The following is an 18,108-nucleotide window of genomic DNA, read 5'->3' on the forward strand; positions in this document are numbered from 1 at the left end:
TTTCCCAAAATATGTAGGAATTAAGGGCCAAAAAGGGCCAAAAAGAAGCATGTTTCTAGTTTCCAAACAATCATGACAATAACTTGTGTTTAAGTGTATGGAACTCTCTGAAATCGTACTACAAGGTTCAATATTACAAAGGAAAGCATGGGATTGAGTTTAAGGGTTATTGCTCCAAGGGTGGGGGTTTCAATAAATTGGGGGGGGGGGGGGATCTCAGTTTACCATTTTTTTAAGGGATTTTTTTTTTTTTCAACATTTTTCAAATTTCAAATTTTGAAAAGTTTCAATAAGAAATATTCAATTGCACAATATTGTGCAATAGATGTGTTAGATCTTGAACCACATTAATTTTGTGGCAAAAACCTATATTATGTCAAAAATTTGATCACAATCAAAATTCAATCAGTATCAAGCTTGAATATTGTGACCAAATTTGCCCCAACTGTTTAGGGTTCGACCACTGGGGTCGTATAAAGCTGCGCCCTGCGGAGCACCTGGTTAGCAATTTTCATAAATTTTTGTAAATTTTTAGAAAATATTTTCCATTGTAGTTATTTGGCCAAGTTCATTATAGATAAAGATAATTGTAGCAACAAGAATGTTCAGTAAATAAAGATCTAAAAACACATCACCATCACCAAACACAATTTTGTCATGAATTTATCTGTGTCCATTGTTTAATATGCACATAGACCAAGGTGAGCGACACAGGCTCTTGAGAGCCTCTAGTTATATTTACAGTAAATATGCATGAATCTAATTCACAGTGCTTAGTGAAAAAAAGTTACTTTTACCACACTTTTACTATTCTGGAGTTATGCCCTATATACAAATGATAAAATTTCTGAATTTTTTAATTTGTTCTCCAACTTAAGTTTGCCTCAACCTCAACAGTATGAAACTTATACACATCACTTATTACATGAACTACATAACTCAGATCGAATATGAAATTTGGTAACGTTAACTTTTACCTTTCATGAGTTATGTCCCTTTATAACAATAATTGCAAGATGTGTAACTGGTACTGTATGTCATACAGACCTATTTTATTTGGATTTTTGAAGTCATTACCTGGTTTGATGTTAAAGGTCAGTCATATTTTGCTCATTGTTGAATGTACTATAGTGACCTACAGTTGTTTAAATTCTCATTCATTGGTCTCTGGGCGATTTATCTCATTAGAATCATACAAACTCATAAAATTTGATTTTGAAGGTATACTTCTTGCAGGTCAAGGTCATAGAAACTTAAAAAAGATCAAAATCAGTATTGGTATATATTATCAACTGAAGAACCATTGGTTTCCAAATAACTGATTAGGGTTTAAATATTCTATTAACAAGAACTATTCTCTCCTTCAGTACTTTTTTTAAAAATCTTAAATTCTTCCTTTCCATTTGAAAATAAACTTTCTATGTGCATCTTTCTTATTGAAATTTTTTATGAATTACAAAAATGGAGATTAAATTTAACCTTCCCAGGAAACAATGCAATTAGCATACAAATTATGAGTCAAACATAAAGATGATTTTTTTATTATTTTTGAAATAATAAAAACATCACAAAAATTTCTCTGAATTTACATGGATATAGGAAGAATATCAACTGGCATCCAAAATATTATATACTTAAAATCCCATCTGTCATTGCAGGCAATAACCTTTTTATAAAAATTAAAATTGCAGGAGAAAAAGTTTATTTTTGTATGTCATACATTGTAAATCTGCATTGATCTGAAAAGCTATAGTTCCATATTAAAGTCCTCTGACCCTGGGAATTTCAGATGAATAACAGCAATCAATGCACTTTTTCTTGCATAATACACCCTACCATTCTTTTTTTTCAATATTAATTAAGATTTTTCTAATGACATAATTAGATCAATCCTTGAAATAAATTGAGGTTGAACATGTTAAATAAGGTTTCATCGTAGGAATTTTTCTAATCTTGAATTGAACTGATTACAGTAAATGAAAATACATTTAATTTCAAAATCTAATAATATAAATATCACAACATATACAATAACAAATGGACTATTTCTGCAATAAAAATTGTTCAATGAATTCTTTTTGATCATCTTCAGTCTTTTTTAAGGCATCATGTTGTATTCGTAATCTACAAAGAAATAAAATAAACAAATTAACATGTGTCAAGGGGAGATAATAAATTAATAAAATCTGATACAAATTTTAATTAAAAAATTGTATAAATTTAAAACATGCATGGTAAATATTATTTTGCAAAGAATAAACTATTTAGAAGTAACTTCAATATTTCATACAACTGTCATGGTTTTATGTGTGGATAAGACACATAGTACTGTCACATCACTGTCACAGTTTTGGGAGGTTTGGGCGACTACAAACATTTTTAAACCCATCACATTCTGTATGCATGTGTCTTTACCAAGTCCAGATCCTCTAACTCAGTAGGTGTCTTTTGTAACATATTTGTTTTTTTTTTTGTACATAAATTAGGCTGTTAGTTTTTTATTTGATTTGTTTTACATTTTTCATTTCATGTCATTTTATAGCTGACTTTGCGGTATGGACTTTGCTTATTGTTGAAGGCCATATGGTGACCTATAGACTAGTTGATTATTTCTGTGTCATTTGGTCTCTCATGAAGAGATGTCCCATTGGGAAGCATACCACATTTTCTTTTTTATATAGACATAGTCACAATTGTGAACTACAGAACACTACACCAGAATGTTTTTCTCAACTTGGGGAATTTATAGATTGAAATATTGTAGACACCTTTATTTGTTTAAGATTGTATGGTGACATCATGGATGTTTTTTAAATATTTTTATATGTAATTGTGCTTTTTCACTTTTATCCATCTACAAGCACTTAATTAATGAATAGAGAATATATTCACCGATTTAAGTGTATGCTTGTAGACAATATACTGTAGGATATCCTTATTAAACTGTTAATACAGATATGTTTCATCTTTTTGTTATTTTGAAAGTAAAATGCAAATGTTGAAATTAAAATATCAATACCTTATATATAATTAACATTTAAGTTATTCAAAATATGTGGCTCAATGAACCATGACTGAAGGTACAGGGCCAAACAATCTCCATAGATTTTTTTTATGTATGATAAATAACAAGTTATAATAAATAATAAATAAGCTTTATCTAGAGTGGGCAAGGTATACAAACAGAGACAACATAAGCTCTAATGAACTTTTAACCTTTTTTTCAAGTTGGTGTTAGAATTTCATATAATGAACTAACACTCATTATACCATTTAAATCTTTACAGCAGATTCCATTGATTAGTTTGCTTGCTAGCTGAACTGTGAAGTTCTTATTAGGTCATGTAAATAACCCTCCATTAAAAGTAGACTAGTCCGAAAGATAACCAATCTATCTGTCTGTAGAACTAGGCTACTTCGAAAGGTGGGAAGTATACCTTACCTAATAATGACTCCATGGTACAGCTAGCAAGTAAGCTAACCATAAATATTACTTTTGCCTACACACTCAATGGAATCGGCTGTAATCATTAAAATAGAAATACAACCAAACTTAATTTTTTGGGTTTTATTGAGATCAAATAAAAACAACAAAGAACTATTTTTGTTTGTAAGATTTGTAAATTTTTACCTCTCTAATTGCATTTTCTTTTCTGTGATTAAAGCATGCAGCTGTTGTTGCTGTGCTTCTCTTTGTTTTGCTATAGATTTTAATAAATTTCTAGATCCTATTGCCTGAAATGTACAAATAATAAAAAAGATAAGAATTTTTAAAAAAAAGTTGATTGATGTACTGTGACAAAACTTCTTGCCAAAGTTTAATAATTCTATGGATTGTATGTTGACATCTTTTATTCAACAGTGTATGCATTAAATTACATATAAATTAAGTCTTTATGAGAAAAAAAAATATTAGTAAGCCCAAAAAATCTGTCTCCAGTTCACTTATTTATTTATTTTCATGGGTAGCAATATTAATTTCAGTGTATTTTCTAGATGATTTACACCGCATTGATTATTTGAATTTGTGGTTTGCCTCTACTCAAGAAATCAACAAAAATTGGTACTCATCGAAAAATAATTCAGTATCATAAAATTTCTTAAAACTAAAATGGCATCATTTGAATGGCCTTTGTCTAAACCTGATCTACACATGATTACAATATGATTAACAGCTATAAAAAAAATCCCATACTGATATATTTGTTTGAAATAATAAAAAAAAATTAATTCAATGTATAACACATTTTAGCAGTTCATCTTCTTTCTATTATATATATTCTGTGTGGGCCTGTACTAAGCATAAGAAAGGAGGCTGTTATAATGTATTTGATGTTTGACCTTGGTAGATGTCTGTCATGTTTGTTGTTTAACCAAAAGTCAGGTTATTTTCTCATTTGAACTGCTTTAAAGTTTTTCAATGTATTGGTCTTTTTAACTTACTATGCGGTATGGGGTTTTCTCATTGTTGAAGAACACACATTCACAGAGCTCCAGATAAGCTGCGTATTTGCGTGATCACGCAATACAAATAATAAAAAAACCAATGCAATTGCCCATTGCAGGGTTCAATAACCCAATTAATTCAAAGGAAAACCCAATTATATTCCAAAACCATGAGTTCTCAACCCTTTTATTGGCTACCATTTGCGGTGTTTACCCTTATCTGTTTACAGTCGTCGCGTAAACTATTTTTATTTTTCATAATATTTTATAATTGGATATTTCCTTTCATTCTAAAAATAGATCCCTGCATCAAGTAGCTGAAATGGGTCCCTGTTAGAGTTTGCCGTTGCTCAATAGGTACACGTGTTTTTGAAAACATTTCGATCTTCTCTCGACGTTTATCCAATTAGCGTGTGTCATGTAGTCATATTTCTTTCGCATTGCTCAGGATTTATCATAACATACATTGAATTAAAACGAAAGTGAATGTTCGGTTAAAATATTGAATAGAATAAATTTGAGAAAGGAAATGGTGAATATGTCAAAGCGACAACCACCCAACCATAGAGCAAACAACAGCCGAAGGCAACCAATGGGTCTTCAATGTAGCGAGAATTCCCGCACCCGTAGGTGTCCTTCAGCTGGCCCCTAAAATATGCATAATAGTACAGTGATAATGGACGTCATACTAAACTCCGAATTATACACAAGAAACTAAAATTTAAAATAATACAAGACTAACAAAGGCCAGAGGCTCCTGACTTGGGACAGGCGCAAAATTGCGGCGGGGTTAAACATGTTTATGAGATCTCAACCCTCCCCCTATACCTCTAGCCAATGTAAAAAAGTAAAACAATAACAATACGCACATTAAAATTCAGTTCAAGAGAAGTCCGAGTCTAATGTCAAAAGATGTAACAAAAGAAAATAAATAAAATGACAATAATACATAAATAACAACAGACTACTAGCAGTTAACTGACATGCCAGCTCCAGACCTCAATTAAACTGATTGAAAGATTATGTCTTCATCATATGAATATCAGGTACAATCCCTCCCGTTAGGGGTTTAGTATCATACTATCATAAAATATATGAGAAGAACATAACCCGTGTCATGCCAACAACATGTTTTCTGCTTCTTTTGAAAAGCTGAGGAAAAGTTATGATGATAACAACACTCAGTCAGTGTTTTTAGGAAGCCGTCGAACACACGGGCGTGTGTGCTTACCTTAACGAGAACATTGCTAATAAAAACAGGGTTTCCTCAAAAAGAAATCAGTTGGAAAAAGTGAAAGGCCAAACACGTGAGGCCATATCAATTATGACATGATAAAGCATCAGAAACCAAAAGTTCTAATAAAAGACAACTAAACCTAGATTTATGAAAATTGGAATAAAACAAAAACATTCAAGTATAATTAGAGTTTATAAACTATTTTTTGTTTCATTTTACACCGATCTCAGAATTTATTATATAAAGGTATAAGACGAGTGCATGTGAATACACATATCCGTTTTATACAGTATATATGAGAAAATACAAAACTGGCAGAAGGTTTGAAACGGAACAAAAATTAAACCTACAATTGCTCCTCAGTGAATAAACCAAATAAAACAGCTAGCAAATAACCCTAACTCTAAACCAAATAAAACAGCTAATCAAAGAAAGAAGCATATTTAAGATGGAAAAAAATCTGGGGTTGATATTGCCTAAATATTCAATATTGTGTTGATGAAAAAACCCAATACAATAAGGAGCTTGGTGGTGAAAAACCCAATTTGATATTAACATGAGGGGTGAATTGGAATTGATAATGCAATTAAAAAAGTTTATCACCCAATTATATAAGGAAATGGTGGGTAAAAAACCCAATTTGTGAATTCTTATCTGGAGCTCTGCATTCACCTATATTCATTTTAGCATTTCCTCATTTTGTCTCTGCTAGTTGTCTCATTTGTAAACATTTATCACATCTACTTATTTTAGATCAAATATATTATTAAGAAAAATTTAGCAAGACAGTTTAGGAAATCCACCATCTTCTTTTATGGGTAGTAAAAATTAGTTATATTTACAATGTATTCTGAGTTGTGTTTAAAACCCACCTTCATCTTTTCTTTTTCTACTTCTTTGGAAACATTATCAACAACTTCTATAAAAGTTCCTACAATCTTCTGAAAATCTCCAATTTCTGCAAAGAAAGAGAAAAAAAATGACAAGTGCTAAAAAATATTTTCACATCTCTAGGCAGCTGGCTGAAATTTTAGTCGTCATGCAATCTAACGAGTTTAAAAGATATATAAATATTTCCTTGCCATGTGAGTTTTCATGCTATTTATCATGTTAATAGGATCTCACTTATAAGTGACAAGAAGAAACAATGAAGGATAGTTAATACATGTATAATCAAATGATTAATTTTCTATAAATCTATTGTTTTGACATGTTTGATACAATAACAGTAAATAGTTTCTTGTCACAATTTTTTCTTCTTGTTCCTTATAAATTTCTTCTTGTTGGTATTTATTGAGACCATATTATGGGGACAAAGTCCCCAAAAACAGTAGAAAAATCAATAAAAAAAAAAAAAAAAAAAAATCGAGGAAAATTTTCCCGAAATTTTCATTGTCCTACACATTTGTCCTAATGACAATGAATGAACTCAAAATCATTCAATTTTTTTGATGTCATGTTTTGAATTCCCGCATCTGCGCAGAAATCTACAATGTATTTCCTTTTTCCGGTCTCGTTTGTATGAAACTTTGAGTAAAATATGTTTATCAGTCTAGTACAAAATAGGAAGGAACGCAATACCAATTTCATTTTTAATAATTCCTTGATATGAAAAAACGTTACCTGATGATAGCGTTTCTTTGTTAACATTGCATATGACGTCATAACTTAAATAGTGTCACAACTAAAATCCCTAACAACAGAACTAACATCGGAAACGTTACGGTATTTCCGTTTCTTGTTTTTTAACAAATATTTAAGTTACAAAACAATAATTCATACAGACTTCGTCCCCATTTACAGGTAATGCCTGCCTCATATTAAGAATGTATTGTGACCTCACAATTTCCATTTAAAAAGCATGCATAACACGAAAACATATGATCTAACCAAAAATAATTATTCAATACAATAAAATTGAAATGGTTTAATCAGTATTACAATATTTCTCAATTAGTATATGTCATACTTTCAACGAATTCTCTACATTCTTCTTTCAATTCTTGTGTTTGCTGTGCTACTTCGGGTTCAAGGACTCTAATTTTGTTAATTTCATCAAAGTGTAAACCAGCTCTTGAAAGAGCTTCGTCTGCCATCTTCAAACAGAATGGAATGTCAAGGAAGTTGTCCAATCAATTTTGTGCTTGAAAGAATAACGTAGCTACTGTGAAACAAAGCGCAAATAAAACAAAGATTTTTCAAACCAGCAGGTACTTGTTTACATTTACTGTTTCGTATAATACAAAATATTAAAACATAATAAAATTAATTTTGTATTTTAAGTAATATAATAAAAGATTTGTTTGTAACTTCCAAACTTGAAAGGAAAAACTTAAACAGAGATTAAGTTGTTTTCATATGCATACGAAACCAACATTCTTTTAACTTTGCATATCACTCCCAGGACATTACGCATTACGTCAACTTTGCATTAAATAATTCTATATTTAGAAATTGGTATAAATACACTGTTTAAAATGTCAGTAAGACAAACATGTTCTTTCATTCAAGAAGGAAACATGTTGAATTATCATATCTCATAAATAGGAAAACAATTATTACAACAATTGGACAAATTTTACCACAGAACAAACTGTATTAGCAGGTCCACCTGATTAGTGAAGATTTTATAACAAATTTGTATTTAATGTCACTTACTATGTCTGGGGAGACAAAAACTGTGATAAAAGGAACATCTTCCAAGTATGTGAAGCTGAATGTTGGTGGATCACTCCACTATACAACAATTGGGACATTAACCAAACAAGACACAATGCTGAGGGCAATGTTTAGTGGCAGAATGGAGGTTCTAACAGATTCAGAAGGTAAAAATCATGTTAAATTAACTGTGATGACACAGATGATGCTATTAAACTCTTGTTCATTTAGCATTAAATGCTGCATATATATTAGTGTTATTATTCCTAATCGGTAAACAATAATATACATATAATTTGATATTTTCATTGCACTTTAATTCCACTTTGTTTAAATTGGAGTAAAAATATTGTAAATAATCCATGTATGCCAACAGCATGTAATCATCGGATGTCGATGGAATATTGTATACTAAAAGAAGAAGACATGTATGTGAAATCAATGACGATGTTGGCATCTGTTTCTGATGATACTATGTACATGTATATCTAATGGGAAGCAGGACAAATTGCCCCACTCTTTTATAAACTAGCACCATTTTCTAAAATTGCCCCATTTCTGAAAAGGGTTAGATCCTGTTTCTCCTGCCAACTCAGTTGGTAAACAAGAGTGGGGCGAGTTGGTGAAAAAGTGGGGTGATACAGTGGCAGATCCAGGGGGGGGGGGGGGTGTCCGGGGTTGGAATCCCCCCTTTTTTTTGGCCGATCAATGCATTTGAATGGGAGCATATAGTTGGAACCCCCCTTTTACTCTTGGTTGGGAACCCCCCCTTTTTAAAATGGCTAGATCCGCCACTGCGATATGTCATGGATTCATCTAATGTATAGGTTTATACAGTCGATTGGTATAAGCTGGTGGTACACAGTCTTTAAAATTGAGTCTTATATTTTTGTAGACTAAGAACAAGCATATAAGAGGGGGTATAGCACAGTAGCACCAATATACATGTACATGTGGAACTTCTGACAAGACTTGAGCTGCTGTTGAATTTGCTCCGTTATGATTTAATAGAAATGATAAATGTCATAATCATGATAACGAAACGGTTCTTTTTTTTTAACTTTACCATGTTTATACTTACCATTGCTTATCTTGGGAAATAAGTACATAAATTGATCATCATGAACCCACCAATTAATTTTAAATTTTAAATCTGTCCCTCATGATAAAATTGATACTTGAAAAACTAATTAACCTTACACATCTTATATGTTTACTTAGCCATAGAAATTAGATAAGCATTATATATGTATATATCAATTTGTGTATATTTTAGGATGGATATTAATAGACAGGAGTGGAAGCCACTTTGGAGAAATCCTGAATTTCCTTCGAGATGGGTCTGTACCATTACCAGAAACCAGAAAAGAATTGTTAGAACTTTTACAAGAAGCTAAATACTTCTTAGTTCAAGATTTAGTACGAATTATTGAAGCAGCTGTAAAACAGATGGAAGCTGCTGTTGATCCTATCTGCAAAGTACCTCTAATCACGTCAGGCAGAGAAGAACAACATTTAATCACAAATACACAAAAGGTATACAACATGTACTGTTATACAATTATACTTGATGTTATTATCTAGAGTAAAAAAGAAATAATTAACTGTACACAGGGGTTAGGTCATGTGTACCTCTGACTGTTTATGATGTCGTTTAGACCTTACAATAAATTAAATTTGCTCGATGTTTATTGATTGATAATCTACATTTGTACATGTAGTCCCGGAAAACATGATCATATATAAATAGAATGTATCTAAAGCCAACAGAAAAGTTCAATAGAGTATATCATGAATATAACAGTTTGATTACAAGTACATGAAAATTTCTCATTTTGTATAGGCTGTCATTTTTTACCTTATGACATGTATGAAGAAAGATTTTTTTAATATTACAATAAGAAGATGTGGTATGATTGCCAATGAGACAACTACGGTATCCACCAGAGTTAGAAAAAATGACATGGATATAAACAAATATAGGTCACTATATGGCCTTCAACAATGAGAAAAATCACACCATATAGTTGAAAATTAAAAGCCCTGAAATGAAAAAAATATTTAAGATTGAAATGCCAATGGGGAAACTAACACTCTTATTAACAAATGATTAATAAAAATGCAATAAACTTAAAAAATGGTACTGAACTATTTATTTAAAAATGTACATGGATGGATGTCACACTAAAAAGAGTGCAAGACAAGGAAATCTCATACACATAGATACAGCCTGACATGGGTTAGGTTTCTTGTGTGTGATTGATTCTTTTTTTTCACCCATTGTCATTCATCTTTGCTAAAAAAACATCCAAATATATTATGTATAATATTTTTATTAACTTGCTGTTTATTTTTCAGCCTGTGGTGAAGTTAATTTGCAACAGACACAACAATAAATACTCTTACACAAGGTAAGTACAGGTAGTGTGTATTTCTGTACAAACAAGAGGAAAGTTGTTTTATTTATGATTAAACAACTATTAGTTTCTAATTAGAAAAAGAAGAATCTTTGATAATTTCTAGTTTAAACATATTTTTTTGTTCAAAATGACAAACGAATTAGACAATTTGAACAATAAAATATGTTTAAACTAGAAATTATCTTCTGATAATTTTTGCACACACCAAACCTGATATATACTCAAAGAATGAAGCAATATGCCTGTAGCCAGCTAACAATACACTGAATACAGTTTAATATTCATAAGGAAGGTCAGGAGACACAGAGTTTAGTGCATTTTTTTCAATACCTTTCTTGGATTTAAAACTAATTAACCCTATATAATTGTTACAAAAGTTTTGTTAATCAATATCATTTTGGACCTCTACAGTACATTTTTGAAGGTAATTGTTGATGGCAAAACATTGTTAAGATTTAATCAAATAAAAAAAGGTTAATGCCATCATATATACTTTGTACAAGGTTACTTTTTTGAGGAAACAATATTTGTTCAGAAATAATCATAGAAATTTTACAGAAATTCAAACATTTTTATACGACCGCAAATTTTGAAAAAATTTTCGTCGTATATTGCTATCACGTTGGCGTCGGCGTTGTCGTCGTCGTCGTCGTCGTCGTCCGTCGTCCGAATACTTTTAGTTTTCGCACTCTAACTTTAGTAAAAGTGAATGGAAATCTATGAAATTTTAACACAAGGTTTATGACCACAAAAGGAAGGTTGGTATTGATTTTGGGAGTTTTGGTCCCAACATTGTAGGAATTAGGGGCCAAAAAGGGCCCAAATAAGCATTTTCTTGGTTTTCGCACTATAACTTTAGTTTAAGTTAATAGAAATCTATGAAATTTTGACACAAGGTTTATGACCACAAAAGAAAGATTGGGATTGATTTTGGGAGTTTTGGTTTCAATAGTTTAGGAATAAGGGGCCAATAAAGGGCCCAAATAAGCATTTTTCTTGGTTTTTGCACAATAACCTTAGGTTAAGTTAATAGAAATCTATGAAATTTAAACACAATGTTTATGGCCACAAAAGGAAGGTTGGTATTGATTTTGGGAGTTTAGGACCCAACAGTTTAGGAATTAGGGGCCAAAAAGGGACCCAAATAAGCATTTTTCTTGGTTTTCGCACTATAATGTTAGTATAAGTAAATACAAATCTATGAAATTTAAACACAAGGCTTATGACCATAAAAGGAAGGTTGGTATTAATTTTGGGAGTTTTGGTCCCAACAATTTAGGAAAAAGGGGCCCAAAGGGTCCAAAATTAAACTTTGTTTGATTTCATCAAAATTGAATAATTGGGGTTCTTTGATATGCCGAATCTAACTGTATATGTAGATTCTCAACTTTTGGTCCCGTTTTCAAATTGGTCTACATTAAGGTCCAAAGGGTCCAAAATTAAACTAAGTTTGATTTTGACAAAAAATGAATCGGTTGGGTTCTTTGATATGTTGAATCTAAAAATGTACTTAGATTCTTGATTATTGAAGTTTTTTGGTCCAGTTTTCAAATTGGTCTACATTAAGGTCCAAAGGGTCCAAAATTAAACTTTGTTTGATTTCATCAAAAATTGAATCCTTGGGGTTCTTTGATATGCCAAATCTAACTGTGTATGTAGATTCTTCATTTTTGGTCCTGTTTTCAAATTTCAAATTCTACATTAAAGTCCAAAGGGTCCAAAATTAAACTAAGTTTGATTTAAACAAAAATTGAATTCTTGGGCCTCTTTGATATGCTGAATCTTAACATGTACTTAGATTTTTGATTATGGGCCCAGTTTTCAAGTTGGTCCAAATCAGGATCTAAAATTATTATATTAAGTATTGTGCAATAGCAAGTCTTTTCAATTGCACAGTATTGTGCAATGGCAAGAAATATCTAATTGCACAATATTGTGAAATAGCAAATTTTTTTTAATTAGAGTTATCTTTCTTTGTCCAGAATAGTAAGCAAGAAATATCCTATTGCACAATATTGTGCAATAGCAAGAATTTTTTTTAATTGGAGTTATCTTTCTTTGTCCAGAATCAACTTAAATCTTTGTTATATACAATATACAATGTATATACACTTTTTACTACCAACTGATAAATTTAAATAATCTTTACCATTCAGTGATAACAGGCAGTTTTTTTACATCTTAATATTTTATGATGTATTTAAATGAGTAGTTATTGTTGCAAACTCCATTAGAAATTTGAATTGATATCAGTTTTGAAAAAGGGAAACGGGGATGTGAAAAAAAAGGGGGGGGGGTTAAATTTTTCTCATTTCAGATTTCATAAATAAAAAGAAAATTTCTTCAAACATTTTTTTGAGAGGATTAATATTCAACAGCATAGTGATTTGCTCAAAGGCAAAAAAAACCTTTTAAGTTCATTAGACCACATTCATTCTGTGTCAGAAACCTATGCTGTGTCAACTATTTAATTTTAGATTTAAAAAGTTTGAAGAAGAAATCTTTAATTGATTTGTAAAATCTTGGCATTTGTTTTGTGTAAAAAAAAACCATGTAATGTCAAAAATTTGATCACAATCCAAATTCAGAGCTGTATCATGCTTGAATGTTTTGTCCATACTTGCCCCAACTGTTCAGGGTTCGACCTCTGCGGTCGTATAAAGCTGCGCCCTGCGGAGCACCTGGTTTGTTTTGTCAAATAAAATAAAAATAAGGAAATGTGGTATGATTGCTGTAAACACCGAAAGGGCACTATAAAAGGCCATGACAATAAAAATGTGATGAGATTTGAATGACAAAATGAACAGCTTAATTCATGACAAAACCAATTAAGATTGAAAAAGGGGAATGTGTCAAAGAGACAACAACCCGACCATAGAAAAGACAACAGCAGAAGGTCACCAACAGGTCTTCAATGCAGTAAGAAATTTCCGCACCCGGAGGCATCTTTCAGCTAAATAAGAAAAACAGATGAAAACATAATTTGGATACCTTATTTTTCATGGGTACTCATTTTTATGGGTACTCATGATCATTTTCATGGATTGAGAAAACATTATATTTCATTGTAGCCCAAAGTCAGCACACAAATAAAAGATATCAAATTTATCTCCCCTTGACCACTGATTCTTTCCTCATGCATTTGAATTATTATTTTATGTTTCTTTAATCACTCTGTAATGTTTATGTCATAATATATCAGCAGTATAGGAAGAAAATAATACTATTATTTTCTTTAAATATATTTTTTGTCTTTTTCAGCAATTCTGATGATAATTTACTGAAGAATTTAGAATTATTTGACAAATTATCATTGCGATTCAACAGAAGAGTTTTATTTATCAAAGATGTCATTGGTAGTAATGAGATTTGTTGCTGGTTTTTCTTTGGACATGGTACAAAAATAGCAGAAGTGTGTTGTACATCTATTGTATATGGATCTGACAAGAAAAATACCAAGGTATGTTATTTTTACAAATATAAAAAGTAAAATCACAAAAATACTGAACTCTGAGGAAAATTATAAACGGAAAGTCCCTAATTAAAAGCTCAAACACATCAAAAGAATGGATAACAACTGTCATATTCCTGACTTGGTACTTGGCACAGGCATTTTCTTATGTAGAAAATGGTGGATTGAACTTGGTTTTATAGCTAGCTAAACCTCTCACTTGACAGTCACATCAAATTCCATTATATTGACAAATAAAAGGAACTGGTCAATGTTGCAACTGCCAAAAACGCACACAAAATAATGAAAATTATTTTACTGAAATATTTATCAAATATTTTGACACTAGGGGTTTGAGAGAGTTGTTACCATTAAAAATAAAACCATAAAAGCACAAGAAGTTAGGAAAGTACATAACAATAGAATTAAAAGTCAGAAAATGAAAACCCAACATTTTGACCTCAATGTATGTTATTTGTTGTGATTATAACTTGGTACCAATACTGGTCTCTGCATCAAAATGTTAGTGCAAGAAAAATATCTCTGTGAAAAAATTATATTTGGTAAATATATTAAAACAAAAGGAATATCAGTGAATGTAAAAAAGTCCATACACACACACACTTATCAAAAGGAACATAAAAACCACACTTTTAACATGATTCTTCATTTCAGTCTCATGAAAGCAGACCTTGATCTTACTCCAAAAAGTCTATGTACCTTACAATACTTCTAATGTTGTTATATTTTTCTAACTACAGGTTGAATTCCCTGAAGCAAGAATTTATGAAGAGACATTAAATGTTTTACTGTATGAAAATAGAGATAAAGGTCCTGATCAGGAATTGATGCAGGCTACTAGGGGATATACTGTTGGTGTAAATGGGTACCAGAGTGACGAAGAGGTAGATGACAAAGAAAGACGTGGACGACGAAAATAAAGAATTCATATTGTAAAATTGAATATTGCTTAATTGATTTGTTTAGGCTGCATCTGTGATGTAAATGTTCTATGTCTGTGTCATTTGATTATCATGTGATGTCTAGTCATTTTGGATATTTTTTTTTATCATATTGATAAAGGATATTTTGTTCTGTCATTCATATTCATATTTTCCTATCCTTTCCGTATGGTCTTAATGACGATAGTTGTCTTATTGGCAATTAATCATACCACATGTCTTTTTTCATACTTGTACCTTGTATTTGATTATGCTTCTTTTGTACAAAATAAATTAATGATTAACTTTTGATATATTTCAACCCTGTTAACATTTATATTTTCATACATATTAATATTTAACATTTTTTTTTTTTAATATTTTGAAAAATTTAATTTAATTTTATAAATATCTTTGAATAAAGGGTATTTTTTGTTTAAATAGTTATCAAAAGTACTATATCATTTAAAGATGTATATCTTTTCCTTTTTATGTTATTTATAATTTAAATCAACAGCATTATAGCATAAACAGATATGACACAATCATAGTGAAAAAGGGGAAACAACTGTTTTTTTTTTTTTTAAATTGAACTGCCAGAGTTATCTTCCATTAACTGTAATATTGCATAAGGAGATTATTATTGTTTTGTTAAAAAAAAATATACAGTTCTTAAAAACTGAGAAGTTGCAATATACATGTGTTTGAAAAGATTTTAATCATATGAGTTTAAAAATTTATTTCAAGAAAGACATCATCAAAATGGACATAGTAAAAATTAAATGACTACAATATATTTTATAGATTAGTTTTACTTTACAAAACATTACTTTTGGTCAATCAGTGTATTGGTCTGTTGTTGCAATGACAAGATATTGTTTACTGTTTCTTTATATTTAAAGCTTTCAATTATTAAATAAAATTGTTATACATGCTTTTGAATTTCTTGAATTATCAGTCAAATATTGTTAAAGTTTTAAAAAGCGATTGCATGCATTCTGCAGTGGTCATTGCAAAAATACTTCTAAAATTCATAAATTTATAGTAAAGCAGGTTAAACTTTTCCTTTACCACATATTCCTACCTTTGTTTGTTGAAAATTTTTTAATAACTGCTCCTTATTTTGAACCTTTATTATAAAGGCATTTTTTATTAACACTTTTTATAGAAACATTGAATAGAGGATATTTTACCAAACATTATAGAAAAAAATGCTGAGTGGATATTGTTACCTTGGTACATGTTCATCTGTCCATATAGCAAGATGTGCAACAAAAGTCACAGAATAAGAGGTATAAGGTTTACAATCTGGCTGCAGTTATATAAATGTAAACTTTTTGTTTAAAGGTTAATATTTCAAAGGGTGGAAGATCTAGATGCTTCATACCTTGTGTACAGATGCCTTATAAAACGATTTTTACTTTTGTCATATCAGACATATTTCCCTTTTCCTGGACCTCATTTTACTTGGCTCAACAACTGCTTGCTGATATAAGAGATTACAAAAAAATGCTTAAAGACGCATTGAAACAAAGAAGGCACTTGAAATCTCAATCTCAAATTGGATGTTTTTGTTCAGTGAAAGTGTAATAGAAAGTTTGAAATAAATAGAATAGATATGAAGATGATTATCCCAGTTTCAAAGTGTCTTCTGTGGATACCTTATAAGTTTAAATGAGGGATTTCAGAATCACTGATCAGACCCCAAGATTAGTATTCTTGTTTCCTGTCTCATGGCAGAAAAAGAAGAGTAGGTAGGTAAAAATGTCAAAATTTAAAAAAGTGCTTTTAAAGAAGTCAAGAAATTATGTAAGGATGGGTTATGCTACTTCAAGAAACATATTCTCAATTTTCTGTGATGTCTATTAAGAAAAATGTGTAATCCATGTCAGAAAAAATAGTAAAACAATGACTTAAATCACTATGATGTATTAAAGATAACTAGAATTATCACATTTTATCAAAAAGGTATTGTAAGTGTAATCAAATATATCAAAGATATTAGAAATTACCAATATACAATAGACTTAAAGAAATTACCATGAAATATAATAGTAAAAATTTCAATGATTTTTTTTTTTTGCAAACCAAGAGATTCTTTTATAGTAAAAAATGTTCAAAAAAAGGTAAAACATGCAATTAAGTCAACATGAACACTTCTACAAGAGATATTGCCTTAGAAAAGCTAATTGTTACCCATTTTTGCGCAGATATGATGGAAAAAGTAACAACCAATAGAAAAATGATCAGCAAAATAAGATCTACAAATAGGCTACTAAGCAAAAGTTGTGAAATAACCCTTTGTAGGAGCTGTTGCCCTTATAGCTGTTTTTTCCTCATCTTTGCAGGATGAAGATAGGTAGGGAATTTATTTTAAGCAAAATGGTTCAGCAAAGTATTTTTAAAGATCTACAAACAAATTACCACAACTGAAATTGTCAAATGAACCCTTATAGGAGTTATTGCATTAGAGAGACAACTTTTCCACATTTTTGCTGAAACTATAATAAAAAATTATAACATCAAATAGCCAACAAATGTGCAGCAAAATAAGATATACCAAAAAAAATATCAAAATGGCATGTTTTTACCAGGTGAGCGATTCAAGAAAAGAGTGAATACCAAAAAAAAAGACCATTGGAGTTTATTGACTTTAATATACGGTAGTTAAGAGAAAAGTAGAATCCAAAAATGATTAGCACAAGTTCAAATTCACTCCACCTGCCTTTTTTTGTTCAGTTAATTTTGAGTAAATTATCATTTTGATTTAGTTATTTTATTGCTGGAGTTATTTCCCTTTTGTCCATTTTATAACTTTCATTTAGAAATACAACTTAGCTGTGATGTTTTGGCTTATACTTTTCATCGTTTAAAAATAGACGTTTCGTTATTATGATAGCAGGTATAAATTGTGTATACTTTCATCTCCTTATATATATATTAGTAAGAGTGTTG

At 30.4% G+C, this 18,108-nt stretch overlaps 2 protein-coding genes across 2 annotated transcripts; one reads left to right on the plus strand and one right to left on the minus strand.

Moving 5' to 3' along the window:
* Nucleotides 1-1,972: 1,972 nt before the first annotated feature.
* Nucleotides 1,973-7,814, minus strand: LOC143076266 (intraflagellar transport protein 20 homolog B-like). Its single transcript, XM_076251998.1, has 4 exons — nucleotides 7,653-7,814; nucleotides 6,556-6,641; nucleotides 3,632-3,735; nucleotides 1,973-2,124 (listed from the first exon to the last, which is right to left on the minus strand). Exons 1-4 carry the CDS (start codon nucleotides 7,777-7,779, stop codon nucleotides 2,043-2,045), a joined length of 399 nt encoding a protein of 132 aa, XP_076108113.1. The 5' UTR covers nucleotides 7,780-7,814; the 3' UTR covers nucleotides 1,973-2,042.
* A 318-nt stretch (nucleotides 7,815-8,132) lies between these two features.
* Nucleotides 8,133-16,088, plus strand: LOC143076265 (BTB/POZ domain-containing adapter for CUL3-mediated RhoA degradation protein 3-like). The gene is made up of 5 exons (XM_076251997.1): nucleotides 8,133-8,508; nucleotides 9,618-9,877; nucleotides 10,700-10,752; nucleotides 14,023-14,221; nucleotides 14,974-16,088. The coding sequence occupies exons 1-5, from the start codon at nucleotides 8,331-8,333 to the stop codon at nucleotides 15,151-15,153; spliced, it is 870 nt and encodes a 289-aa protein (XP_076108112.1). The 5' UTR covers nucleotides 8,133-8,330; the 3' UTR covers nucleotides 15,154-16,088.
* Nucleotides 16,089-18,108: the final 2,020 nt, after the last annotated feature.

This window comes from Mytilus galloprovincialis, chromosome 5, assembly GCF_965363235.1.
Source record: "Mytilus galloprovincialis chromosome 5, xbMytGall1.hap1.1, whole genome shotgun sequence".
In the NCBI taxonomy this organism is placed as follows: Eukaryota; Metazoa; Mollusca; class Bivalvia; order Mytilida; family Mytilidae; genus Mytilus; species Mytilus galloprovincialis.